We start from the raw sequence: 26,783 nt of genomic DNA, 5'->3' as shown, positions 1-26,783 counted from the left end.
TGTGTTAAGGTAGAATAATGATTTATGTCCCTTTGCAATTTTGCAGTAACATTTTCAAAAAGTTTAAAGACACTGTAAAAAGTTTAAACATAAAAAAAAAATCAAGATGTTAGGTGACTTCAAAACTGTTCTAAAACTACTTTGTGATGACAGCTTCATAACTCTGTAAATTTTTTTTTTTTTTTGGGATGGAGTCTCCCTCTTTCACCCAGGCTGGAGTGCAGTGGCGCGATCTCAACTCAGCTCACTGCAAGCTCCGCCTCCAGGGTTCACGCCATTCTCCTGCCTCAGCCTCCTGAGTAGCTGGGACTACAGGCGCCCGCCACCACGCCCGGCTAATTTTTTTATTTTTAGTAGAGACAGGGTTTCACCGTGTTAGCCAGGAACAACTCTGTAAATGTACTAAAATATCACAAAATTGTACATTTAAAACGTGTGAATTTTATGGTCTGTAAATTATACCCCAATAATGCTGCTTTAAAAAAAACAACTCTTTCTACAATACTCACATGAGAAAACTGAGGCTGGGATGGGATAGGAAGTGACCCAGGAGTGAAGACTGGTGTGCTCTGAGATATTGGTGTTGAGGCTTGTGGTGATACAGTGGGCTCAGGTGGGAGAGGGCGGTTTTCTAATTCTACTGGTTCATCACTTTGAAGTTTCTTCTGAAAAGGCTCTCCTCCTTCTTCAGATAACACTGACATGTCCATTGGCTTATCTGGTTTAAAACAGGAAAAACAAATTGAGAAGTATCACTCATCAATATTACTCATGTTCCAACACCACTAATAACAATTACATTACAGACATTTTCACTCTAAAAAAATAGTGATGCAATTTTTCAGAAAAGCTGATGGAATAATAGTAGATTGGGTCCTAGCAATCTAGCAATACTTCCTTTGGTTGGAAGAGCTGCCCAAGCTTCTATTTTTAGGTATAGATCAAAACTGGATGCAACTGGGGCTACCCACCCATTCATAAGAAATAACTTGGCTCCTTTCCTGATTTTATAGCTCAGTTTTTCACTTCCCTGTAGAAAAGCTCAAGAAAAGCCCAAACTACTATTACCTAATTTAACCATCATATATTCTACCACAGGCCTTGAAAGACAGTGAACTTGTCACCACTTTAAGTAAACACAGCATCTATAATTAGTATTTATGAACTCATTATATTTGCATTAACAATTGCTAAATGCAGAGAGATGGATGCCTGTACAAATACAGACGAAGAAAAAAAAATCTATCAATGCCAATCAGCACTGATCTATCAAAGAACTAGGAAAGAGAAGACACTAATCCTGACACAAATTAGGAGGGAACACACACACAAAACACAAAACACTGCTTTCCTATAGTATACTACCCACCTAGGACCTTGCTTGGAGTCAGTCTGGCTAGCTAAGTATTTGATTCATCATTTTTATCCCCTATCTTATAACTTGACCCTAAACAGGCCTCCTCTAGACCACTCACAAACTACTTGACAACATTTACCTTTTCCCCATAATTCACATTCACGCTACCAGTTACCCAAACTGCAACCTCAATACCTAGCCTTGCTGCTTAGCTTAGTCTCAACCTTACCAGTCTACATCTAATCTGGGATCCGGTGCTACTGGCCTTTAATATACTACCATAGCTGTGCTAAGTACTTTTGTTGCACATTTTGAACTTTCTTGCCATGACAAAGCACATTAAAAACCTGATGTTATAGGCACTACATATAAAAAAGGCTTTAGGCTAATAATCTAAGAGAAAAGCAAAAAAACAAATAAATACAAAAAGCACACATAGTTTCACAAACACTGATGCACATAATAAGCAAATGCATTAAATCTAAAATATAACTGACAAGTGAAAATATACTGTTACATAAAAAAAGAAAACTGAGTCATATACACAACATGATGCCAATTATGTAAAAGTACTTCATGTATTGAAAACTGAAATATATCCAAATATACTAGTTGTAACTATATCCGGAGTGTAGTATCACAGGTGATTTTTATTTTCATTAATTTCCTATATACTTAACAAACTTTCTACAATAAATATTGACTGTTTACAATCAGGGAGAAAGCATTTTTTTTTTTTTTTGGAAGACAGGGTCTCGCTCTGTTGTGCAGGCTGAGGTGCAGTGGTGCAACCCTGGCTCACTGCAACCTCTGCCTCCTGGGTTCAAGTGATTCTCCTGCCCCAGCCTCCTGAGTAGCTGGGATTACAGGCACCCGCCACCACGCCTACCTAATTTTTTATATTTTTAGTAGAGATGGAATTTCACCATGGTGGCCAGGCTGGTCTCGAACTCCTGGCCTCAGGTGATCTGCCCGCCTTGGCCTCCCAAAGTGTTGGGATTACAGGCGTGAGCCACCACGCCCAGCCTGAGAAAGCATATTTAATATAATTATTTTTATGTTTTTCCAATGTTCACAGTACAGATAAAAGAAACTGTTCTAAGAATTAACCAGTCTTAACTTGTATTACCAAGGTTTTTGTAGAATTCACCTAATCATGTTATGCTTAGATTGATATTAGTCACTAATCATGTTATGCCTAGACTGCTATTAGTCCATTTGGATACCTACAACTGATTTTAAGAGAAATAGCCAGAGACAAATTTTATAGCAGAAGAAAGCCTAAGATCAAATTCTATCACTGATAAATTACATTTGAAAAACTGTTAAATGTCTACGTTTTATATTACTCAAGAGCAGAGAAAGGATATAATAGGAGGCATATATATGACAGATAAGGGCACAGGCTCTGGAGGCAGCTGCCTGAGTTCAAATTCTGCCTCTACATCTCATTAGTTGCAAAATCTCTCTATGCCTCCATTTCCTCATCTGTAAAATGGGGATAAAAGTAACATCTCCTTCTTAGGATGTTTGTGAGGATTCAATGAGAAAAACCACAGAAATGCCTCTAGAATAATGCCTTGCCTATACTAAGTGCTCAATAAATAAAACCATTACTTGTATATGAAAGAGTAAAAAGATGAAGATCATAGAATTTATTAGAAAAAGCTTTGTAGAAATCGTAGGAATTCAGAAACATCTTGAATGACTGGATAGGAGACTAGATCAGAGCAAAAGAAGCTTAAATAATGAGATGAATTAGAGACGTGAAAAGGAAAGCTTTCTTATGAATAAAGTAATATAAAATCTCTAAGTCTTCAAAGGAGTAAATGAATGAAGTTAAAATTTTTACCACCTACTTTCAACCACTCTTATGCTAAAACTATTTTAATAATAGCAAAAATAACCTATAAGGACCACAAGAAACAAGCTGGTTCCTTCTCACCAGAAATGTGTTCACATGCTGCTAGAAACAACTAGGCCGTTAGTAATAAGTCCAGTTCTTCCCCATACTAATTCATTTAAGTTCAACTTTAAAAACAAAAATTTTGGCCAGGCGCAGTGGCTCACGCCTGTAATCCCAGCACTTTGGGAGGCCGAGGTGGATGGATCACGAGGTCAGGAGATCAAGACCATCCTGGCTAACATGGTGAAACCCCGTCTCTACTAAAAAATACAAAAAGTTAGCCGGGCGTGGCGGCGGGCACCTGTAGTCCCAGCTACTCGGGAGGCTGAGGCAGGAGAATAGCGTGAACCCGGAAGGCGGAGCTTGCAGTGAGCTGAGATCCAGCCACTGCACTCCAGCCTGGGTGACAGAGCGAGACTCCATCTCAAAAAAAAATTTCCTTCAGAGCCTTTTTAAAAATTGAGCCAACAATACAGAAATCTCAACAGAATTAGTGCTAGAAAAGCAAAGGATGGGGGATGGGGTTAGATTAAAAAAAAAAAAAGAAGGAAGGAAAAGCAAAGAACTGAGGACAGCACTTTACAGTAGGTCTTATTCCTAAAGGTTAGACAAACATGAATCCTACAGAATTGTGTAGGTCACAAGCATTCTAAAGTACAAAGAAGCAGTACATTTTGCAAGGCAGAAGTGTTGCTCCTCTTCTAATCTGAGATCAACAGAGAGATCAAGAGAGCTCACCTTGTCTCCCTTCTTGCTCTGTGGGACTGCTAGGAACGATAAAAGGAGTAGATCGGAAAGCATCAGGAGAAGGAGCAACAAGATCTGAGGAATTCCTTTATACAAAGAGAGAATCACAGGTTATTTTACCATAGCCACAGTTTTGCATTTCTGTATTTGTTTTTACTTTTTAACAGGAAAAAATATCTAAGGCATTCAGATAAATACTTATCAGCACTTCTCCCAAATAGCAACCTGAGGCTGGTGGAAGAACCAAAAATACTTCAATAACTATTTCCCACACCAGACTTTTCTATTGTAAAATAAGAACTTTTTTTACAAGAGTAAGGGCAAAGTGAATGATGAGACACAAGGACATCATGATTGAAAAGCAAGATGAGCAGTGGTAGGAAATAAATTCATTTGCAGATTTGAGACATAAAAAAAAATTATTCCATTTTCTTGCCTAATAGACAGACCATGCACATTTTCATTAGAAAACAAAGCTAAAACTAAACAAAAAAAACCAACAAGCGAACCCCTTTGCCCTAACACAGAGATAAAGAAATCCAACTACTGTTAACAACTATTTGCCACCCTCTGCTATTGAACAAGAAGAACTGCAAGTAAAACAGAGGAGCAGAATGCTTGTTTTGGACGTGTAACATTTTCTAAATAACTGCGCCTTTTCTTTTTTAGTGAAACCTTTGGGCTACTATTATAAAATTTTCAAATGGGAAAACAGATTTATCTACCTTCAACAGTTCTTCATCCCCAAAGCTCTAATGCATAGGTTCTACCATTTGGTTTCAAAAAGAATTCTAGACTCGCAGGCAAGTTTAGCCTCTTTCAGTCTTAGCCTAAGACTCTCAGGCACATACTACCTTGGTGTAAGCTATTTTAGGCTTACTTACGTGGAAAGACTCTCCTGAACAAGGGACCTCTGACCAGACAGCTGCAGGAGATGCAGAGTGGTGGCAGGTGTGGAAGCCAAAGAACACCCACCTTCCTCCCTTGAAGGAGTAGAGCAACCATCAGAAGATACTGAAAAAAAGAAATTCCAGTTGCACTTACTTCTCAGATTGACAGTACTGAGTTGCCAAAAACCATTCAGTACTGCAAAGAGTAATATCCATATTTCCAACATATTTCCATATTTCCAAAAGGGCAGAAATTCCAAAAGGGCAGAAATTGTTTTTTATTTATAGTACAACGAATGGAATACCACAATAGCACAAATCTTGAGTGAACATTAACCACCCCTACAATGGGCTTCTTGAATAAAGAATAGATGAAGAGTTCCTTAGTCCCTTCTGTCAGCATCTAAGCTTGGAGATTACAAGCCAGAATCCTAGCTGGGGACGGTGGCTCACACCTGTAATCCCAGCACTTTGGGAGGCTGAGGCGGGCGGATCACCTGAGGTCAGGACTTAAAGACTAGCCGGACCAACATGGTGAAACCCATCTCCACTAAAAATACAAACATTAGCTGGGTATGGTGGCGGGCATGTGTAATCCTAGCTACCTGGGAAGCTAAGGCAGGAGAATCACTTGAACCTGGTAGGTGGAGGTTGCAGTGAGCTGAGATCACACCACTGCACTCCAGCCTGGAAGACAGAGCGAGACTCCGTCTCAAATAAATAAATAAATAAACAAAATAAAAGCCAGAATCCTTATACTTCTGCTTAGCTGCTCTTCTTTCTTGTGATGCTTCTATTAAAAAACAGCAAATAAGCCTTTTATTCCAATGTCTACCTTAGGTGAAGTCAAGCTTATGCCATGATACAGATGGGAGAAGTCAAAACAATGCACATGATACTTGATGTTATAAATGCAGCAGTTTTCATGATTTGGGTCTGCTCAAAGGTGACAGAAAAGACTAATGCATTAGTAAAAGGATTTATGAGCAGCCATTACTGATTTATACTATCAAGAGTCTCCTGTTGGTCCCTTCCCCTTAGCAACAGATGGAGTATCAACTATATGAATCCCAGTGTAAAAGAATTTCTTAAATAAAACCTTACAACTTTAGTAAGAGGCCAACAAAGGTTCCTCGGTGACCCTCTGAATGTCTTGCACAGCAACCTGTATCACAGCATAGCAAAGGAATATACCCTTCTTCCCTTCCCTCCTTACAACCAACATAATATGTTTTGCTGGTAATTAACTCAAGTTTTCTAGCTCTCTGAGGCTGTGGAATGAGATTGGTGGAGGTTAAAGAGGTGTGAAACAAATTATATTCTTTTAAGTTTTATGTCCTTTCTGCTAGATTTTAAATTCCTATCTATGTCAAATTAACTAATAAACAGATTTAGTAAACTGTTACCCAGATGAATATGAAAAACCTAAGCTTAATATCATATTTAAGATCTGGCCGGGCGCGGTGGCTCAAGCCTGTAATCCTAGCACTTTGGGGAGGCCGAGACGGGCGGATCACGAGGTCAGGAGATCGAGACCATCCTGGCAGACATGGTGAAACCCCATCTTTACTAAAAAATACAAAAAACTAGCCGGGCGAGGTGGCAGACACCTGTAGTCCCAGCTACTTGGGAGGCTGAGGCAGGAGAATGGCGTGAACCCGGGAGGCGGAGCTTGTAGTGAGCTGAGATCCGGCCACTGCATTCCAGCCTGGGCCACAGAGCGAGACTCCGTCTCAAAAAAAAAAAAAAAAGATCTGAAGACATAATAGCCATGTAACGGCCGGGCGCGGTGGCTCAATCTGTAATCCCAGCACTTTGGGAGGCCGAGACGGGCAGATCACGAGGTCAGGAGATCGAGACCATCCTGGCTAACACGTTGAAACCCCGTCTCTACAAAAAAAAAATACAAAAAACTAGCCGGTCGAGGTGGGGGACGCCTGTAGTCCCAGCTACTCGGGAGGCTGAGGCAGGATAATGGCGTAAACCCGGGAGGCGGAGCTTGCAGTGAGCTGAGATCCGGCCACTGCACTCCAGCCTGGGCGACAGAGCCAGACTCCGTCTCAAAAGAAAAAAAAAAAAAAATAGCCATGTAACAGAAAATGGCGGCCAGGTGCAGTGGCTCACACCTGTAATCCCAGCACTTTGGGAGGCCAAGGTGGGTGGATCACGAGGTCAGGAGATCGAGAACATCCTGGCTAACACAGTGAAACCCCGTCTCTACTAAAAATACAAACAATTAGCCGGGCATGATGGCGGGTGCCAGTAGTCCCAGCTACTAGAGAGGCTGAGGCAGGAGAATGGCATGATCCCGGGAGGCGGAGCTTGCAGTGAGCCAAGCTCGCACCACTGCACTCCAGCCTGGGCAACAGAGAAAGACTCTGTCTCAAAAAAAAAAAAAAAACTAAAAGAAAATGGCTAGTATCCATAATACTAAATTTACTGTATTAGCTATTCTTCACTATCTCATTTCCAAAAGAGAGAAAATTATGTCAAAATATTAAATGGAAATTATTCCCAAAAAGCCCTTCTCACTAATTAACTAGAAACATATTTTCCTTCCATATCACAAACAGGTCTGCAAACCTATAAAATGCTTTGTAACTTAACCAGTAGCCTCAGAACTAAAATAAAAGTTTAGATCTTTGGAGAAGAGCTGTAACAGCAAATCACTCTTGGTACCTGTTTTATTGCTCTGGTCAAACAAGTCTTCCTGCGTTGACAAAACCTCAGGCTCTGGTGACTTCTGAATCTGCAGTCCACATTCCGTAAGTTCCTGTGCAGACAACTGTTCTTTTGCTTCCATAGCAGCAAGACACACTTTGGGGCTAAAAGGCATGTCCTCTGACCTAGGAAATTCATATCACCAGGAGAAAAAGTTCCTAAGTTCACATGCTTTTACTAAAAAGCTTTTCCTGTTTTGTGTGTTTTTCTTTAATAATTTCAAAAATTCCAGTGGCTCTAATTTACATAATTATCTATTAAAAAGGAAATAAACTGCTCTTTATAGTGACAAAAGTCCTCAGCCCATTTTAAAACCTGTCTGACTCACACAGCCAATACCTGTATTCAACTCTGCTCAATACTGTGCTTCATGCTTTCTAAGATTTCTGATGAGTGACTTGGGGGATTTTTGTTACATATAATGTTATCTAGACCTGTATGAAGAATTCTGATCCAGACCCCAATAATGCCAGTAAGGAGAACAGTCCAAACTATGACATTCCATGGAAAGTATTTGATGAGAATTATCCTCTGTACTAGTGCCACACATATCTTCTGCTGACCTTTTCCATTTGATGTACCCAAACCCCAAACCAATTCTCCTTCAGACCAATACTAACACCTGTAAGACATTCATCCCTGGCCCCTTTCCAGAGACTTATGAGGTTCACCTGTTCTACTACTCCCCAGGGTAAACAGAATAGCATAACTAGATGGAAGGCAGCACCTAAAAGAAAAGCCTAAAAAGTCACTGTTAGGCTGAGTGTTTTACATTAGCAAGACAATTTCTCTTGATATTCAACTTTGCTTAGGACACTCCCTCCCTACTCTTTCTATTGAAGGAAATAACAAAACAATACTGAATGTTTATCCCCTTCCCCAAACTGGAAGCATCCCAGTTTTCTTCTGCCATATTCAAATTTCACCTGCTGGCCAGAGGCAATGAAGCTTTGGTTATAAAAATCACTAGAGACGAAGCAGAGGCACATTTCCCAATTCTACCAAGTTAAGAGCCTAAAGAACCTGAGAATCCCTACATCTGTTGATACCATAAAATACCAGATGCAAGATATCTGAGAACCCAAAGCAATCTGGATGCTCCTCAAGTATAGAAACAGTAGGCTTTCAAATATAATATTCACGTTACTCTTCATAACACCAGAGAGGCTAAGTAGACCTCCCATAGACAGGCAGTGTCTCTGTAGACAAAGATCCCAAAGGAAGAGTGGCAAGCAAAGATTACAGAGTCATGCTTATAGTTAGAGAAGCCTTAAAACATCATTGTAGGCTAGGCAGAGTGGCTCATGCCTATAATCCCAGCACTCCGGGAAGCTGAGGCAGCACAATTACTTGAGCCCAGGAGTTCGAGATCAGCTTAAGCAACATGGCGAGACTCCATCTCTACAACAAAAAAATTTTTTTCATCAACAAAAAAGTCTTTGTAGAATGCCTAAAGATAAGATTAGTAGTCAAGTGTGGCCCAAGTACTTGGGAGGCTGGGGCAGAGAATTACATGAGCCCAGGGCAACAGAGTGAGACTTTGTCTCAAACTAACAGACAAAAAACGATTCTTGAGACTTCATAAATAATCAGTGTTTCTAATAGACCACAAGTATGACCAGTACAAGCGGAAAATAATTTAAAAATCAACAATTTCTACAAATGTTTTCATCTGGTAAAATGAAATTAGTATAACCCTACAGCAAAACCCATAAATCCTTTTTAGAAAGAATACGGCTTACCTTGCAGGTGGTGGATTTTGCTCTTTTATAACATGTACATCCTTACTGGGCTGTGCTGTCACAGGGATGTCCTTGCTGGACCGTTCTGCTATGGGGATATCTTCATTGGACTGTTCTTCGTGCTTAATCGCTGAGAGTTTTATAAAATGACAGGAAGGGGATAATTAATTTTTCAAAATACTAGATACAGTCCCAGATGTTTTTTAAAAAGCAAAGATTTTAACAGAAGTCTAATTTACAAATATATACAGGCATCATTCTATAAAGTAACCAATAACTTAAAGAAAACCTCAGCCCACAAAGCAACAACTGACAAGTATTTACCAGAAAACTCTTCAACCTTACTAAATGACTTAGATTATATTAATTTGGATAGCTACAAAACTTATCAAGGAAAAAATAACTACCTCTAGTATGGGAGAAAACACAACTCCAAATGCCAGAAAACATGTTTCATACCAGCATTAGCATCCACATCAGATAGCCTGGTATAACCAGAGTTGGTGGTTACTGACTGTAGACGCTCTCTGTCCACTTCACATGGCACAGTATTTTCCTCAACATCCTGGCTCTGGGAGAGTTCCAGAACCCCAAAGCCCAACTGTGATGAGGCAGTATCTAGGAACAAAACACCAAGAAATTAGGTATCATCCCACAACATTATGCAATGTACAAGCTGCTTTCCTCAGCAAAGAAGGGTCCTGTTAAGTCCTTCACCTCAAAGCCCTGTGCATCCCCAAATTTTTCAAAAATAAAAAATAAATATGGTCGAGCATGGTGGCTCACACCTGTAATCCCAGCATTTGGGAGGCCGAGGTGGGCGAATCACTTAAGGTCAGGGGGTCAAGACCAGCCCGGCCAACAAGGTGAAACCCCATCTCTACTAAAAATACAAAAATTAGCCAGGTGTGGTGGCGCACACCTGTAATCCTGGCTACTTGGGAGACTGAAGCACAAGAATGGCTTGAACCCAGGAGGTGGAGGTTGCAGTGAGCCAAGATCATGCCACTGAACTCTAACCTGGGCAACTGAGCAAGACTCCATCTCAAAATAATAAATAAAAAATGAAAAAATAAATAAGTGTATTAAAGATGAAGGTGGAAAATGTGTAATAAAGTAAAAATACTTCATACTATAAAACCTTATAAGCACTTAATATGGTAGACTATGTCTGCTTTCTAAAGATACATCATAAACTACACCCACAGTCACAGCAATTCGGATTGTACTTCCACCCCACAAAGTACACATTCCAAAAATATTTGAAAAATAAATGAATACAAAAGGAAGAAAACTCAATATGCAGAAAGGAGCTAACCAATGAACTTCAATTTCCTGAACACCAAACCAGGTGGAACATTTTACATTACTAGCAAATTTCTTAATGACTCTCAATTTAATTATGAGAAATCTGTAACCTAATAAAGAGGAGAAATTTAGACATCTGAACGATCATGTTAAAGGAAGTTAGAACAGTCTATTATTCTGCAAAAGGCACAAGGCTACCTTCAGCACCAAGGGAATGTGTAGTATTGCCCGAAGTATCTTCTTCCTTCTCTGTCTCCTTCTGTTCCAACTCTTCTCCCTTCTCTTCCTCCAAAGCAGGAGCAGATTCCACTGACATTCCCAGAACACTACACAACAGAAGGATATAATCATGTGTTCCCAGATAGTTTGGAACACTTTAATCAAAGCACTCTGACCCCCGACACATACCAACCACCTCTTAGCCAAACCTGAAAAAGTAAAATACCTCACCTTTATAGTGCTTCTTTCTACAAAAAGCACCTAAAAGATTAACAATTCAACATCCTACACAGAATTTAGTGAAGAAAAAAGAAGGCATCAACATACTTGAATTTTGTATTTTTGAGTAGAGGTAGAAAAATCTTGCCTTCAGAAGAATTACTGACAAGTGACAAGAAAAGATATGCATCAAATGAGCAGAGAAAGGGCTCAGAAAACTTTTTAAAAGTTCACAGAAATATTTTAGTAAAAAAATCTTAGAATATATATATATAGAACCAGAGAGTCCAAACAAAATTCAGGTAAGGAGCTTATATATGTATATACATACAAACACATACTTTTTATTTTTTACTTTTTTTTTTAAGAGACAGAGTCTGGGCCAGGCGCAGTGACTCACACCTGTAATCCCAGCACTTTGGGAGGCAAAGGCAGGCAGATCACAAGGTCAAGAGATCGAGACCATCCTGGTCAACATGGTGAAACCCCGTCTCTACTAAAAATACAAAAATTAGCTGGGTGTGGTGGCACGCACCTGTAGTCCCATCTACTCAGGAGGCTGAGGCAGGAAAATTGCTTGAACCCAGGAGGTAGGGGTTGCAGTGAGCCGAGATCGCGCCACTGCACTCCAGCCTGGCGACAGAGCGAGACTCCATCTCAAGATAAAAAAAAAAGAGACAGAGTCTGTCTCCCAGGCTAAAGTACAGTGGCACGATCACAGCTTACTGCAGCCTTGAACTACTGGGCACAAGCAAACCCCATATATTTTTAAAATAAGTTAACACCAGCCGGGCACAGTGGCTCACACCTATAATCCCAGCACTTTGGGAGGCCAAGGCAGGCCGATCACGAGGTCAGGAGATTGAGACCATCCTGGCTAACATGGTGAAACCCCGTCTCTACTTAAAATACAAAAAATTGGCCGGGCGCGGTGGCTCAAGCCTGTAATCCCAGCACTTTGGGAGGCCGAGACGGATGGATCACGAGGTCAAGAGATCGAGACCATCCTGGCTAACACAGTGAAACCCCAGCTCTACTAAAAAATACAAAAAACTAGCCAGGCAAGGTGGCGGGCACCTGTAGTCCCAGCTACTAGGGAGGCTGAGGCAGGAGAATGGCGTAAACCCGGGAGGCGGAGCTTGCAGTGAGCTCAGATCCGGCCACTGCACTCCAGCCTGGGCGACAGAGCAAGACTCTGTCTCAAAAAAAAAAAAGAAATACAAGTATCTTTTTTCTTTCTTTTTTTTTTTGAGACGGAGTCTCGCTCTGTTACCCAGGCTGAAGAGCAATGGTGCAGTCTTGGCTCACCGCAACCTCCACCTCCCAGGTTCAAGCGATTCTCCTGCCTCAGCCTCCCGAGTAGCTGGGATTACAGGCGTGTACCACCACGCTCGGCTGATTTTGTATTTTTAGTAGAGACAGTGTTTAACCACGTTGGTCAGGATGGTCTTGAACTCCCGACCTCAGGTGATCCACCTGCCTCGGCCTCCCAAAGTGCTGCAACTACAGATGTGAGCCACTGCACCCGGCCAAGTATCTTTAAACATGTAAAGAAATCAGAGAAACCATCTGTTGCTAATTAAGTTAGAAAAAACAGATTTTTAATACTGTATTACTATTCAGTGTTACTCAAACTAACATGAAATAAGCATCACCATACACTTCTAATGAGTACAGATAAACAAATACTTTCTGGAGAATCATCTGGAAATATGCATCAAACCTTTAAAAACACACATACCTAGTAATTCTAATAATTTCTATTGTAAGAAATAATTTGAAATATGGAACAATCCTTTGAAAGCTTATTTCCAAAAGTCTACTGTTACTAAGAAACAACCTATTAAGTTCAGCATTAAGGAAATGATTAAATTTATAATATATTAATAAAATATTATATCACCATTAAAAATGTATGAAACAGGGCCAGATGCAGTGGCTCATCCCTGTAATCCCAGCACTTTGGGAGGCTAAAGTGGATGGACTACTCAAGGTTAGGAGTTCAAAACCAGCATGGCCAACATGGTGCAACCCTGTCTCTACCAAAAATACGAAAATTAGGCTGGGCGCAGTGGCTCACGCCTGTAATCCCAGCACTTTGGGAGACCGAGGCAGGTGGATCACAAGGTCAGGAGATCGAGACCATCCTGGCCAACATGGTGAAACCCTGTCTCTATTAAAAATACAAAAAATTAGCCGGGCATGGTGGCACGCACCTGTAGTCTCAGCTACTGGGGAGGCTGATGAAGGAGAATCACTTGAACCCAGGAATCGGAGGTTGCAGTGAGCCGAGATCACAACACTGCACTCCAGCCTGGGCGACAGAGTGAGACTCCATCTCAAAAAAAAAAAAAAAAAAAAAACTAACCAGTGTGGTGGCACGTGCCTGTAGTCCCAGCTACCTGGGAAGCTGAAGCAGGAGAATCGCTTGAACCCAGGAGGTGGAGGTTGCAGTAAGCCAAGACTGCCCCACTGCACTCCAGCCTGGGCAACAGAGAAAGAGTCTATCTCCAAAAAAAAAAGTGTGAAACAATCAAATACAAAATGTGAACCTGAATTTGGATCTTAGATCCAATCAACCAACCAATCAATAAAACAAGATAACAGACATCTTTGAGACAACTGGGAAAATCTGAACCGTATAATTAGATATTACGGAATTATTTAAGTATGATAATGGTACTACGATTATACAGAATAATGTACTTATTCTTAGGGGATGAATGCTGAAGTATTTAAGGGGACATCATATTAAGGAGAAATCTGATGTCTGCAACATAGTTTTAAACAATTCATCCCCCCCGAAAAAGTACAACACACAGAACAAATGTATACTCTTTCATTTCTTCTGTGGGATTAAATTTTTAAAATAAAAAATCTGTGGAATATGTTAAGTTTTAATTGTCATGGGAAAAATGTTCATGTTTTTAAGCAAAACATCAGCAAACATATACTTTTACTTTCCACATGATGTCAACCATATAAATCAAATGAACAAAAAAAGAAAAGATGCCAAAATGTTTACAGCAATTAGCCTCTGGGTGGCAGGATTACAGATGCCATCTTTGCTTCCCTGCAACTTTCTATGCAATTAATATTTCATAAAAAGAGCGTTAGGCATAACTTTAATAAACATAAAAGAGGTGAAAATACAAATTTGCAAAGTTGGGAACCGTGACCGAAGCAAGTGAAAGAAGACTAAGTAAAGATTTTTACAAGAACTAAACAGAACATTATCTATATAACTGGAAGGACCAAATAAATGACCTTGGGAAACACAGGGAAAGAAAGTTCAAGAGCAAAGATTGCAAATGGTAGAAAAGAAGCAATGAAGGAAGACAGCACAAAACAACACACGCGCTTTGAGCTCTTCTTAGTTTCTTTTGGTGTTTTTACCTCATGTCCCTGATCTCTAAATGCTGGGAGGCTCCGTGAGACCTAGGACCTCTTTTCTAGCTGCATTCACCCACTTAATGACCTCATCCAGACTCATGGTTTAGAATACTATCTATCTGCTTATGAGTCTGCAATTTAAATCTCCAGCCTAGACTTTTCCCCCTGAGCTCCAGGCCTCTTTGTCCAATAACCTCTTCAACACATCCAACTGGCTGTTGAAAAGATAGCACAATGTTTCACATGTTTAAAACTGAACTTCCCCTGCTGCAGTCTTCTCTATCTTAATTGTCATTCCATTACTCTAGTTGCTCAAATCAAAAATTTGGAATCTGCCAGGCACAGTGGCATGTATCTGTAGTCCCAGCTACTCAAAGCAAAACAAACCTGGAATAACTATTACTTCCTTCTTGTCTCTCACACTCCACATCTGATCTATCTTTGAATCCTCTTTTCAAATACTCGGAATCTCACCATTCTTCATCTGCTTCAACCCTGGTCCAGCCACTATCACATTTTGCTAAATTATGTCAATAGTTTCCTGGTTGGTTTTCCTGCCTCTAGCCTTGTCCTCCTTTCAGTCTATTCTTAATTAAGCAGCCAGAGCGATTCTGTTAAAAATCTAAATCAGATCATGTCATTCCCTTGCTCAAAACCCTTAAATGTCTTCCTATCTCACTAAAAATAAGAGCCAAATTTCTCACAATGCCTTACATAATCTGGTTCCCTTTTGACTTCTCTGACCTCTTCTCTCACTTCTCTTAGTCACTCCACTACAGCCACACTAACTTCCTTGCTATTTCTCACATATTCCAGGGACACTCATGCCTCAAGGTCTTTGCACTTGCCATTCTCCATGCACGGATCACACTTATCCCAGGTAACAACAAATACACTTACTCACTTTAGACTTTTTTTTTTTTTTAAGATATGGTCTCACTCTGTCACCCAGGCTAGAGTGCAGTGAAGCAATCATGGTTCACTACAGTCTCAACCTTCCAGGCTCAAGCAATCCTCCCACCTCAGCCTCCCAGGTAGCTGGGATCACAGGCGCACACTACCATGCCTGGTTTACTCTGTATTTTTTGTAGAGACAGGGTCTCACTATGTTGTCCAGGCTGCTCTCAAACTCCTGGGCTCAAGAGATCCTCCTGCCTTGGCCTCACTTAGCTTTTTAATCAAATGTCCTATCAATGAAGCACTCCCCAGACACCCTATATAAACTTGCAACTCCTTTGTTGCTTCCTCTCTCCTTCCCTGCTATATTGATCTCTTCAGCCCTTATCAGCATCTAACATACTACATATTTTACTTATTTATCATATATTGCTATACCCTACATAAGAATGTAAGCTACATTATGGTCTAAGATTTTTATTTCTTCTGATCACTTTGTACCCCCAAAATACAAGAACACCTGGCACACACAAAATACTCAATAGAAAGTACTTTGGGAGGCCGAGATGGGCAGATCATTTGAGGTCAGGAGTTCGAGACCAGCCTGGCCAACATGGTGAAACCCTGTCTCTACTAAAAATACAAAAATCAGCCAGGCATGGTGGCACTCGCCTGTAATCCCAGCTACTAGGGAGGCCGAGGGACTAGAATCACTAGAACCCAGGAGGTGGAGGTTGCAGTGAGCCGAGATAGTGCCACTGCACTCCAGCCTGGGCAACAAAGCAAGACTCCATCTCAAAAAACAAAACAGAAAATACTCAAAAAAGTTTTGTAGAACCATTAGATGAATCAGAAAAAGATGAAATAATCCAGATGAAGACAAAAAACGGTATTGAAGTTAAACTTTTCTCTACTGTCTAAAGTTGATGGAAAGAGAAAACAGAGGTTTAAATACATTATTTAGAGGTATAAACGGAGCCAGTAGAAGAATTAAAATATTTATCATCAAAAATCGAGAAGGTGAAAACAAAAAAAAAAAAAAATTGGGAGGGCCGCTGCGGTTGCTCACGCCTGTAATCCCAGTACTTTGGGAGGCCAAGCGGGGTGGATCACCTGAAGTCAGGAGTTCAAGATCCGCCTGACCAACATAGAGAAACCCCATCTCTACTAAAAATACAAAATTAGCCGGGCATGGTGGCGCATGCCTGTAATCCCAGCTACCTGGGAGGCTGAGGCAGGAGAATCGCTTGAACCTGGGAAGCAGATGTTGCGGTGAGCCGAGATCACGCCATTGCACTCCTGCCTGGGCAACAAGAGCGAAACTCGGTCTTAAAACAAAACAAAACAAAAAAATTGGGAGGGTGTTGCTGAGTTATCCCATCTTTCATTATCAGAACTCAACTGTCTTAATCTGATAAAGCAAGAAACGACAATACAAAAGTATTACTTTACATATAAAACACATTTATAGTTTTACAATAGTATTAGAGGTAGGACGATAACCTCCCAAAGAAGTAAAACCATAAACAGTTAAAGAGAGTTGCCTTTGTGAAAAGGGAGCAAGGGTAAGGAAGGACTCTCTGCTTTTCATTATTAGCCCTTTTTATTATACTTATTTATTTATTTATTTTTGAGGCAGGGTCTCACTATGCCGCCTAGGCTAGAGTGCAGTGGTGCGATCACGGCTCACTGCAACCTCTGCTTCCCAAGCTCAAACGATCCTCCCACCTCAGCCTCCTGAGTAGCTGGAACCACAGATGTGTGCCACCATGCCCCAGCTAATTTTTTTGTATTTTTGGTAAAGACAGGATTTCACCATATTGCCCAGGCTGGTCTCAAAAACCCCCGAGCTCAAGTGATCTACCTGCCTTGGCCTCCCAAAGTGCTGAAATCATAGGCCTGAGCCACTGCACCCAGCCTATAAGCCCTTTTTAAAGTAAATGACTTATATTATTCTGTTGAAAATATTTAACAGCTCTCACCAAAATTAAAAATTGCTCCATGAAAAACCCTATGAAGAGAAAGGATAGAGTGGGAGAAAATATTTGCAAAATACATATTCTACAAAAGACTACTATCTAGAATACATAAAGAACTCTCAAAACAGTAAAAAAAAATCCAATTTGCCCAAAATGGGCAAAAAATATGAACAGACATTTCCCTCAAGAAAATGACAGGCAGCAAGTAAGCACGTGAAAAGATCCTCACCATCATTAGCCATTAGGGAAATGCAAATTGAAACAACAATGAGGTACCACTACAGACTTGTAATGGCTAAAATAAAAAATAGTGAAAACACCAAATGCCAGTGAGGATGAAAAAAAATTAGATCACTCATACATTGCTGGTGGGACTATAAAACAGTACGGCCACTCTAGAAAAGTTTGGCAGTTTCTTAAAAAAAACAAACATGCAACTACCATGACCTAGCAATTGCAAATCTGGGCATTTATCCTAGAGAAATGAAGACTTACGTTCACAGAAAAACCTGTACATATGGCCGGGCGCAGTGACTCACACCTATAATCCTAGCACTTTGGGAGGCCGAGGCAGGCAGATCACCTGAGGTCAGGAGTTCAAGACCAGTCTGGTAAACATGGTAAAATCCCGTCTCTACTAAAAATACAAAAATTAGCCAGGCGTGGTGATGCACAGCTGTAGTCCCAGCTACTCGGGATGCTGAGGCTGAAGAATCACTTAAACCCGGGAGTAGACGTTGCAGTGAGCTGAGATTGCATTCCAGCCTGGGCGACAGAGCAACACTCCACCTCAAAAAAAAAAAAAAAAAAGAAAAAAGAAAAGAAAAACCTGTTCATAAATGTTTATAACAGCTACTTCATAGTAGTCAAAAACAAGAAAAAAAAAAAACCCAGATGTCCTTCAATCGACGAATGGTTAAACAAACTGTGGTACATCCACGGCATGGAAGACTACTCAGCAATAAAAATGAACTATTGATAAATGCAAACACATGGATGGATCTCCAAAAGTTATGCTGATTGAAAAAGCCAATCCCAGGGATGGGCATAGTGGCTCATACCTGTAATCCCTGCACTCTGGGAGGATGAGACAGGAGGATTGCTTGAGCCCAGGCGTTGGAGACCAGCCTGGGCAATACAGCAAAACCCCATCTCTACAAAAAGTTAAAAAATTAGTTGGGTGTGGTGGCATGTGCCTGTCGTCTCAGCTACTTGCGAGGCTGAGACGGGAGGATTGCTTGAGCCCAGGAGGTGGAGGCTGCACTAACCATGACCTTGCCACTGCACTCCAACCTGGGCAACAGAGTGAGGCTCTGCCTCAAAAAAAAAAAAAAAAAGCCAATCACTAAAGGTTACAGACTGTATGATCCCATTTTACATAATATTTTGAAATGACATTTTACATATGAAGAATGGATTAATGGTTGCCAGGGGTATGGGTGCAAAAGAGGGAGGTAGGGGTAGCTATAAAAGGGCAACAATAAGCATCCTTGTGGTGTTAGAACTGTATCTTGACTGTAGTGGTACATATACAAACCTACACAGGTGATAAAACTATGTAAAACTTAATACACACATGCACACACACACACACACACACAAAAGTAAAACAGTAAATGTGAATAAATTTGGTGGATTTGGCCAGGCAAGGTGGCTCACACCTGTAATCCCAGCACTTTGGGAGACTGAGGCAAGTGGATCGCTTGAGGTTAAGAGTTCAAGACCAGCCTGGCCAACATGGGGAAACCCCATCTCTACTAAAAACACAAACATTAGCCGGCAGTAGTGGTGGGCACCTGTAATCCCAGCTACTCAGGAGGCTGAGGCAAGAGAGTCGCTTGAACCTGGGAGGCAGAGGTTGCAGTGACCCAAGGTCACACCATTGCACTCCAGCCTGGGGAACAAGAGTGGGACTCCATCTTAAAAAAAAAAAAAGGGTTTTGAAGGGATTTTATTCTTTTGGAATCAACTCCAAATTCTTTCCAGCTTCACAGCCTATGCACACACAGTTCATTCTGTCTGGAAAGCTCCTCCTTGCATACTGCACATAGAAATCTGCAGCCCTTCAACTGTGCCCTCCCAAGCCCTTCAACTATGCCTATCAAATTCATATTTATTGTTTAGATTGTATTCCACAAAGAGGTGCTCCCTTATCCTTCAGATAAGGTTATATATATATATTTTCTCCTCTTTGTAATGATTACAGTGGTAATGGAATAGCTATTGACGTAATGACTCATTTAACATGTCTCTCCTATTAAATTATAAGCTCCTCAATGGCAAAAGCCCCTTTAAAGCACATGCCACAGTGCCTGCACATTTATTTAACATGAGAAGAAGTAGCATGAAACTTCTCAAAATAGCACTGCTTCATTCACAATGAGGGATGTGCATACTTCCTGTCCCCACTGGCTCAAACCAGGATGCTGAGCCACAAAAACATAGATAAGCCTGGCACGTGTTCCTAAAGAGGTACCATAAACTTAAATGCCCACAGAAATCAAAGCAAGGTAACATAGATGAGTGAAGCAGCTGGGTGTAAGAACAAAAGCACAAGCACTATGATAAACGACAAAAGAACACCTGGCCTCAGTGTCCAAGTACAATAGTGAATTTAGTGACTATGGCAAATCATAGCACTAATGCTCCATATAAGCAGAGGTTGACTGCTACTCATAACTCCAGCCAACTGTTGCCAATAGAGACAAGAAATGCCAGAAGCTAGAAATCTAAGCTTTATGAGAAATTTCCCCATTTTAAAATTCTATCAATTAATTCAAATATATTAACATTTTACCACCTATGTAGGCCAAATAAAACACTTCTGCAGGCCACAATGAGCCCATCGGTTTGCAGGTTGTTCTATAGCATTTATTTTACTTGATTTGCGAGGGAAAAAAAATACGTACAAACAAACACAGAGTGTAAAATAAAACACACCTCCAAAAAAGCTTTTCTTTTTGAGACAGGGTCTCATTCTGTCAACCAGGCTGGAGTGCAGTGGCACAATCATGGCTCACTGCAGCCTCAATCCTCCAGGCTCAAGTGATCCTTCTATCTCAGCCTCCTGAATAGGTGGGGCTACAGGCATGCACCACCATGCCCTGCTAATTTTTTTTAAATATTTTATTTTATTTTATTTTATTTTGAGACAGAGTCTCGCTCCGTCGCCCAGGCTGGAGTGCAGAGGCGCAATCTTGGCTCACTGCAACCTCTGCTTCCCAAGTTCAAGTGATTCTCCTGCCTCAGCCTCCTGAGTGGCTGGTATTACAGGTATCCACCACCACACCCGGCTAATTTTTGTATTTTTAATAGACACTGGGTTTCATCATGTTGTCCAGACTGGTATCAAACTCCTAACCTCGGGTGATCTGCCCACCTCAGTCTCCCGAAGTGCTGGGATTACAGGTGTGAGCTACCGTGCCCAGCCCTTTTTTTCTCTTCTGTAGAGATAAGGTCTCACTAGGCTGCCCAGGCTGATCTCAAACTCCTGGGCTCAAGTGATCCTCTTGCCTGAGCCTCCTAAAGTGCTGGGATTACAGGCATGAGCCACTGCGCCCAGCCAAAAACCATTTCGTTTTAAGAAAAAACAATAGTCTTGGCCGGGCACGGTGGCTCAAGCTTGTAATCCCAGCACTTTGGGAGGCCGAGACGGGCGGATCACGAGGTCAGGAGATCGAGACCATCCTGGCTAACACAGTGAAACCCCGTCTCTACTAAAAAATACAAAAAAAAACTACCCGGACGAGGTGGCGGGCGCCCGTAGTCCCAGCTACTCGGGAGGCTAAGGCAGGAGAATGGCATGAACCCGGGAGGCAGAGTTTGCAGTGAGCTGAGATCCAGCCACTGCACTCCAGCCTGGGCGACAGAGCGAGACTCCGTCTCAAAAAAAAAAAAGAAAAAACAATAGTCTTTAACCATCTCGAGCTAACATTCTCCTCTCTAACCACCTCTCCTTTCTACTGGATACCCCAAAACTCCTGATGTTCTCTACATTCTCCTTGGACCTTAGAAGTATTGGGGCAGAAGACTGAGAAGCACTGACTAGTCAGAAAGAAAGAGGAGGCATTAGAGTCATAAGGACCAGGTTCAAAGCCCAGCTCTGTCACTTACGAGCAATGTACTCTAGAGCAAGTTATCTAATTCCTTTGCCCATCAATTTTCCCCTCTATAAGATGGAAGTAATAACAATGTCTTCATTGTACAGCTGCTTTAAGAATAGGATTAAAGGCCAGGCGCAGTGGCTCAAGCCTGTAATCCCAGGACTTTGGGAGGCCGAGACGGGCGGATCACGAGGTCAGGAGATCAAGACCATCCTGGCTAACACGGTGAAACCCCGTCTCTACTAAAAATACAAAAAACTAGCCGGGCGTGGTGGCGGGTGCCTGTAGTCCCAGCTACTCCGGAGGCTGAGGCAGGAGAATGGCATAAACCCGGGAGGTGGAGCTTGCAGTGAGCTGAGATCCGGCCACTGCACTCTAGCCCGGGCGACAGAGCAAGACTCCGTCTCAAAAAAAAAAAAAGAATACGATTAAATAACATTATACTATATGCCAAATGTCCAATACAGGACCTAACACAGAGGATGAACTCAAAAAATAGATACTATAAAGATATGCATAAGACACGGTAAAAATTGAATCCTGTTTAGGGTATGAATTAAACATTCTAGATCTAAAACTGGTGGGTTACTTCGGTTGACAGATGGAAAACATGCCTGATAGTTCTGATAATACTCCTAAATTTTTTTTTTTTTTTTCTGAGACACAGTCTCGCTCTGTCACTCAGGCTGAAGTACAGTGGCACAATCTCAGCTTACTGCAACCTCCACCTCCCGAGTTCAAGCGATTCTCCTGCCTCAGCCTCCTGAATAGCTGGGATTACAAGCATGCGCCACCAGACCCAGCTAATTTTTGTGTTTTTAGTAGAGATGGGGTTTCACCATGTTGGCCAGGCTGGTCTCAAACTCCTGACCTCAAGTGATCCATTGGCCTTGGCCTCTCGAAGGGCTGGGATTACAGGCATGAGCCACCGTGCCTGGCCCCTAAATACTTTTCAGTAATTTTTTTTCTACTAGGAGGAATGCTTATTTTGTTTCACATGCACAAGACAGATCATGATTTGAATAATGTAGGTATAAAAATTGTTATTACCATCACAAAAGAGTTTCCAGCTATCAGTACTAATAGAATACTGTCTAATACAACCCTCAAGTCCCACTTCCTAATCCACAAGAAAAAGATTTTATCCTTGGGATGAGGCAACAGGTACAGATAAAAGAATAAATTCGATAATACATTTAAATAAACCCCTTCAAACACTGTATACCTGCTTGTCCTGTTTGGCTGAGGTAACTGCTCAATGACCTGACTGATGGAACCACATGTGTCCAAGTTAGAAGAATCCACAGGGTCTGAAAAAAGTTACTGGATATTAGCACAAAAGACATTTACCACCAAACTTTAATACAAAATCAGGAATACAGACAAAACCAATCTAATCAGTGACACTAGCACATCAACTTTTGAGTGACTACTATGCAGATACCCCAGTAGGCTTCCTTACATACATTCAGCACAACCACATAAAGTTTAAATTCACCCAGCTCCAACAAGAGCGCCCAAAAAATGCAAAGGGGACCGATAGCTTTAAACATCTCACCTGCAACCTTGTTTTCTTTCAAATGTTCATTGAACCCACTATTACTGTCTCCCCGTTCTTCTCCAGCTGTTTGTTCAGGATTGGACACAACATCCTAGAAAATACACATACAAAATATCCCCATTATATATGAAATAGTTCAAAATGAAACCTACTGTGAACAATTTTTCCAATCAACTTTATTGAGAAGATAATGATCTTCTAAATACTTACGTTTGCTGGTTGTTTTTGGTTTTTAAAAAAAAAAATCTGCTCAATCATTTTCAAACAAGGTATCACTTACCAATACAGGATTTTCTTTGTGCGTCTGAAGATTAGGAAGGTGTCGAGATAGCATACTGAAGTGAGAACCAGAATCATCTTCTAGAACCTGGCTTTCAGGCTGAGAATCTTCAATTATCAGGCAAGGAGTATCTTGCTGAGAGAAATCTGAATCCAACTGACTTCCAGTAGGGTCCATCTGCTCCCCTGGAATGGAATAACAAAAGATCAGTTCCGTGTAACCTACTAGCCTTGCTCACGCAGTCCAAACCTAAATAATGGGGCGGAAGTACAAGAGCTGGGAAACGGGACCAGTTCAGGAATCCGACAATTAGAATATTATATTTATAATTGCTGCAAGCACTTTCCTATCATGCTTACCAAGCCCCCGTTCCTCGTTATTTACAATAAGCTTTCCTATTCCTCCCTCTCTCTTTTTCATCACCTTCTCGTAGACACCCTTTCCCCTCCTTCCTAACCTCTTCTCTCCCCGCCCCTTTTTCCCCCCCCCCCCCCCCTCCGCCGCCCGACGTCCTTCTGGCGCCTCTACCGCCCCCCAAAAGACTGTTTTCTAAAATCTGTTCGCCAGAGGCCCCACAGCCTTTCAGCTTTCCTCACGACCACCAAGCCTTCTTAGCTACCATTTCCCCCCCCCCCCCCTTGGGCCCCCCCACCCCCTCCCCCCCCCCCCCCCCATGCTTGCCACCCCGCCCCCTCCGGTCAGCCATCCTTTCAGACCCGAAATCCAGGCCTTCAGAGCCCACTGCACTCCCATTTCTCTCCAAACAGTACCAGGCATCCCGGCGGGAGGTCCCTCGCGCTCGAGCTAGAGGTCTCTGCACGCTCCCCAAGTCCCTCCAGATCGATCCCCAGGTCGCCGCTGTCGCCGCCGCCGCCACCGGCCGCGAACTCCCCCTTTCCCGTCACGTCACACAATATCGGATCGTCCATTCGCTGCCGCTGCCCGCCACTCAAGAACTCCCGTGGATGATAGGTCGCTGAGGCAGAGTGCTCCGCCCCACGTAAGAAAAAGGAACACGGCGGCGCGTTTCCATGGCAGCATGGACGTTGCAGGCCCTCCCCTTCAGTAGAGCCGGAGAATGACGGTATCCTTGAACCGAAGGGACCTTGAGAGGGCGTGAAATACCCTCCCTGCTTCCAGGACGATTGCATTTACCACTACTCAGACATTTCAGAACCTCTACCTGCTTTTTCTCGTCCCATGCCCCTTAATCCCCGTCCCTCACCCTCTTTCCTGGAAAAGGAGAGAGTTTCCCAGCTTTCTCATAACAGGGCAAAGAAGAAGCGGCTTGAGGACGGCTAGTATTTCAGAGCTGCTGAAACGAAGAGAAGAGACTCTTCTTTGACACGGGGTTAACCTGTGTCAATGAGGATCCCTTTTGTGGGCCTCTACCTTGAATCCAGGGGCCTGACATTACGTCTCTGCCAGGGCGTTTTTAGTTTTTGTTTGTTTTTACATTGTAAGAGGGCTCCAGTAAGCATTGCCCTTTTCAGCCTAGGACGTATTTCAAGCTTCACATTTGTTTATCGTTGCCTTATCTTTTATGGGACTGCCCACAGAGACTACAGCCCCAGACATATTTTGCACCTCCCATTGAGAGAATTGAGCAGTGTCATTCTCAAACTCCATGGTAAAGAGAACAGCTGCCACCCTTTCTAACTAGATGCCCTCAAAGATAGCTCCAAGCCCAGAGATTCTATTATCCTAATTATGGTGCCAGGGTCTTAAAGAGGGTGTGGCAGCTGTGACGAGTCTTAATGAACTAAGCCCCATGAGGCATATGTGTTTGTTTTGTTGTTGTTGTTGTTGATGGGTGGGGGTATGTTATTTAAGTGGCAGTTGGATCCAGGATATAAGTCTAGCCAGAGCAGCTGTCAATAGGGAAAGCACCTAGCACAGTGCCAAACATATACACAGTAGGCATTCAATAGGAGGCAGTTTTCTCTTTCTACCCCAGGCTCAGATTTATTTCAGCACAGCCCAACCATGATTCTCCATTTCCAGAAATGCCCTATTCAGCACTTGATATAGGCAAAGCTGAAGTAGAGCTTCCTACCAATCTTCTCACTGCTGCTATAAATTACAGTGATCATATTCTCCAAACCAAAATCAAGGCATGTTGTCTGAATACATGTTACTTATGGGAACAAAAGGACTGACTCCTTGAAACTGTCCTGAAAAATCTAGAATCTATTACTGCTATAACTGGAATATAATTATGGTCCCCAGAATGTTTTATTAGTGGAGCTAAAATGAAATGGACCACACAGAGACGCATCTCACTTCTTAATCTTAAAATCATTTATAATTGACTGTTTTCATACTCCACTCCTAAAGCTGCAGAAGACCAGTGACTAAACAAATCTAATACTTAAAGACCAGGTTAGATCAATACTAACTACACTAGATGGACAAAGTGAGTTCATCTGCTCTATTTGAGAGGGCACAACCAACCAGGTCCTGTTATGAGTCAATCATGACCGTGAGTCCCATAAAAATCCCCCAAAGTCACCATTTTTTTTGCTTTTCTTCTCCAGCCTGCTTCTGCTTCCTCCCCAAGTGAGACACAAATAAACAGATCTCTTTGATTACAAGACAAGTTGGTTTGTCAGAACTCATGAAATGGCTGGGTGCAGTGGCTTACACCTGTAATCCCAGCCCTTTGGGAGGCAGACGCAGGTGGATTGCTTGAGCCCAGGAATTTGAGACCAGCCTGGGCAACATGGCGAAACCCCATCTCTACAAAATATATGAAAAAAAAAATTAGCTGGGTGTGGTGGCATGTGCCTGTAGTCCCAGCTACTCAGGAGGCTGAGGTGAGAGCATCTTCTGAACTAGGAGGCAGAGGTTGCAATAAGCCAAGACTGGAACACTGTGCTCCAGCCTGGGCAAGAGAGTGAGACCCTGTCTGAAACAAACAACAATAATAAAAACCTAAAAACCGCCAGGCACAGTGGCTCACACCTGTAATCCCAGCATTTTGGGAGGACGAGGCGGGCAGATCATAAGGTCAGGAGATCCAGACCATCCTGGCTAACACGGTGAAACCTCGCCTCTACTAAAAATACAAAAAATCAGCTGGGCATGGTGGTGGGTTCCTGTAGTCCCAGCTACTCAGGAGGCTGAGGCAGGAGAATTGCTTGAACCCTGGAGGTGGAGGTTACAGTGAGCCGAGATCGTGCCACTGCACTCCAGCTGGGGCAACAGAGCGAGACTCCAACTCAAAAAAAAAAAAAAAAAAAAAGCCGGGCGTGGTGGTTCACGCCTGTAATCCCAGCACTTTGGGAGGCCGAGGCGGGCAGATCACAAGGTCGGGAGATCAAGACCACCCTGGCTAACACGGTGAAACCCCATCTCTACTAAAAATACAAAAAATTAGTCATGCGTGGTGGCGGGTGCTTGTAGTCCCAGCTACTCAGGAGGCTGAAGCACGAGAATGGCGTGAACTCAGGAGGCGGAGC

The 26,783-nt window shown here is 42.2% G+C and overlaps 1 protein-coding gene across 5 annotated transcripts in view; it reads right to left on the bottom strand.

Annotated features, from left to right (window-relative positions):
* The window catches only part of LOC111529171 (TP53-binding protein 1), a 91,234-nt gene extending 67,007 nt beyond the window's left edge, over positions 1-24,227 (bottom strand). For 3 of the 5 annotated variants that reach the window (XR_002727334.1, XM_023196037.1, XM_023196036.1), the window contains exons 1-11: positions 24,093-24,227; positions 23,323-23,507; positions 23,040-23,133; positions 22,707-22,791; positions 10,870-10,997; positions 9,823-9,981; positions 9,364-9,493; positions 7,580-7,746; positions 4,895-5,024; positions 4,002-4,096; positions 510-718 (exon numbers count right to left, since the gene is read on the bottom strand). Coding sequence is in view for 3 of the 5 variants with exons in the window: in XM_023196037.1 (XP_023051805.1) it covers positions 510-718; positions 4,002-4,096; positions 4,895-5,024; positions 7,580-7,746; positions 9,364-9,493; positions 9,823-9,981; positions 10,870-10,997; positions 22,707-22,791; positions 23,040-23,133; positions 23,323-23,507; positions 24,093-24,099 (1,389 nt within the window). In the remaining 2 variants the exon portion in view is untranslated. Of the gene's footprint in view, positions 1-509; positions 719-4,001; positions 4,097-4,894; positions 5,025-7,579; positions 7,747-9,363; positions 9,494-9,822; positions 9,982-10,869; positions 10,998-22,706; positions 22,792-23,039; positions 23,134-23,322; positions 23,508-24,092 lie in introns of those variants that run through there. The other 2 variants (XM_023196040.2, XM_023196038.1) reach the window with 2 other exon arrangements.
* Positions 24,228-26,783: the final 2,556 nt, after the last annotated feature.

This window comes from Piliocolobus tephrosceles, unplaced genomic scaffold (genome assembly GCF_002776525.5).
Source record: "Piliocolobus tephrosceles isolate RC106 unplaced genomic scaffold, ASM277652v3 unscaffolded_110, whole genome shotgun sequence".
Taxonomy (NCBI): domain Eukaryota; kingdom Metazoa; phylum Chordata; class Mammalia; order Primates; family Cercopithecidae; genus Piliocolobus; species Piliocolobus tephrosceles.
The sequence above is the reverse complement of the archived record's forward strand: the minus strand, read 5'-3'. Positions and strand labels throughout refer to the sequence as shown.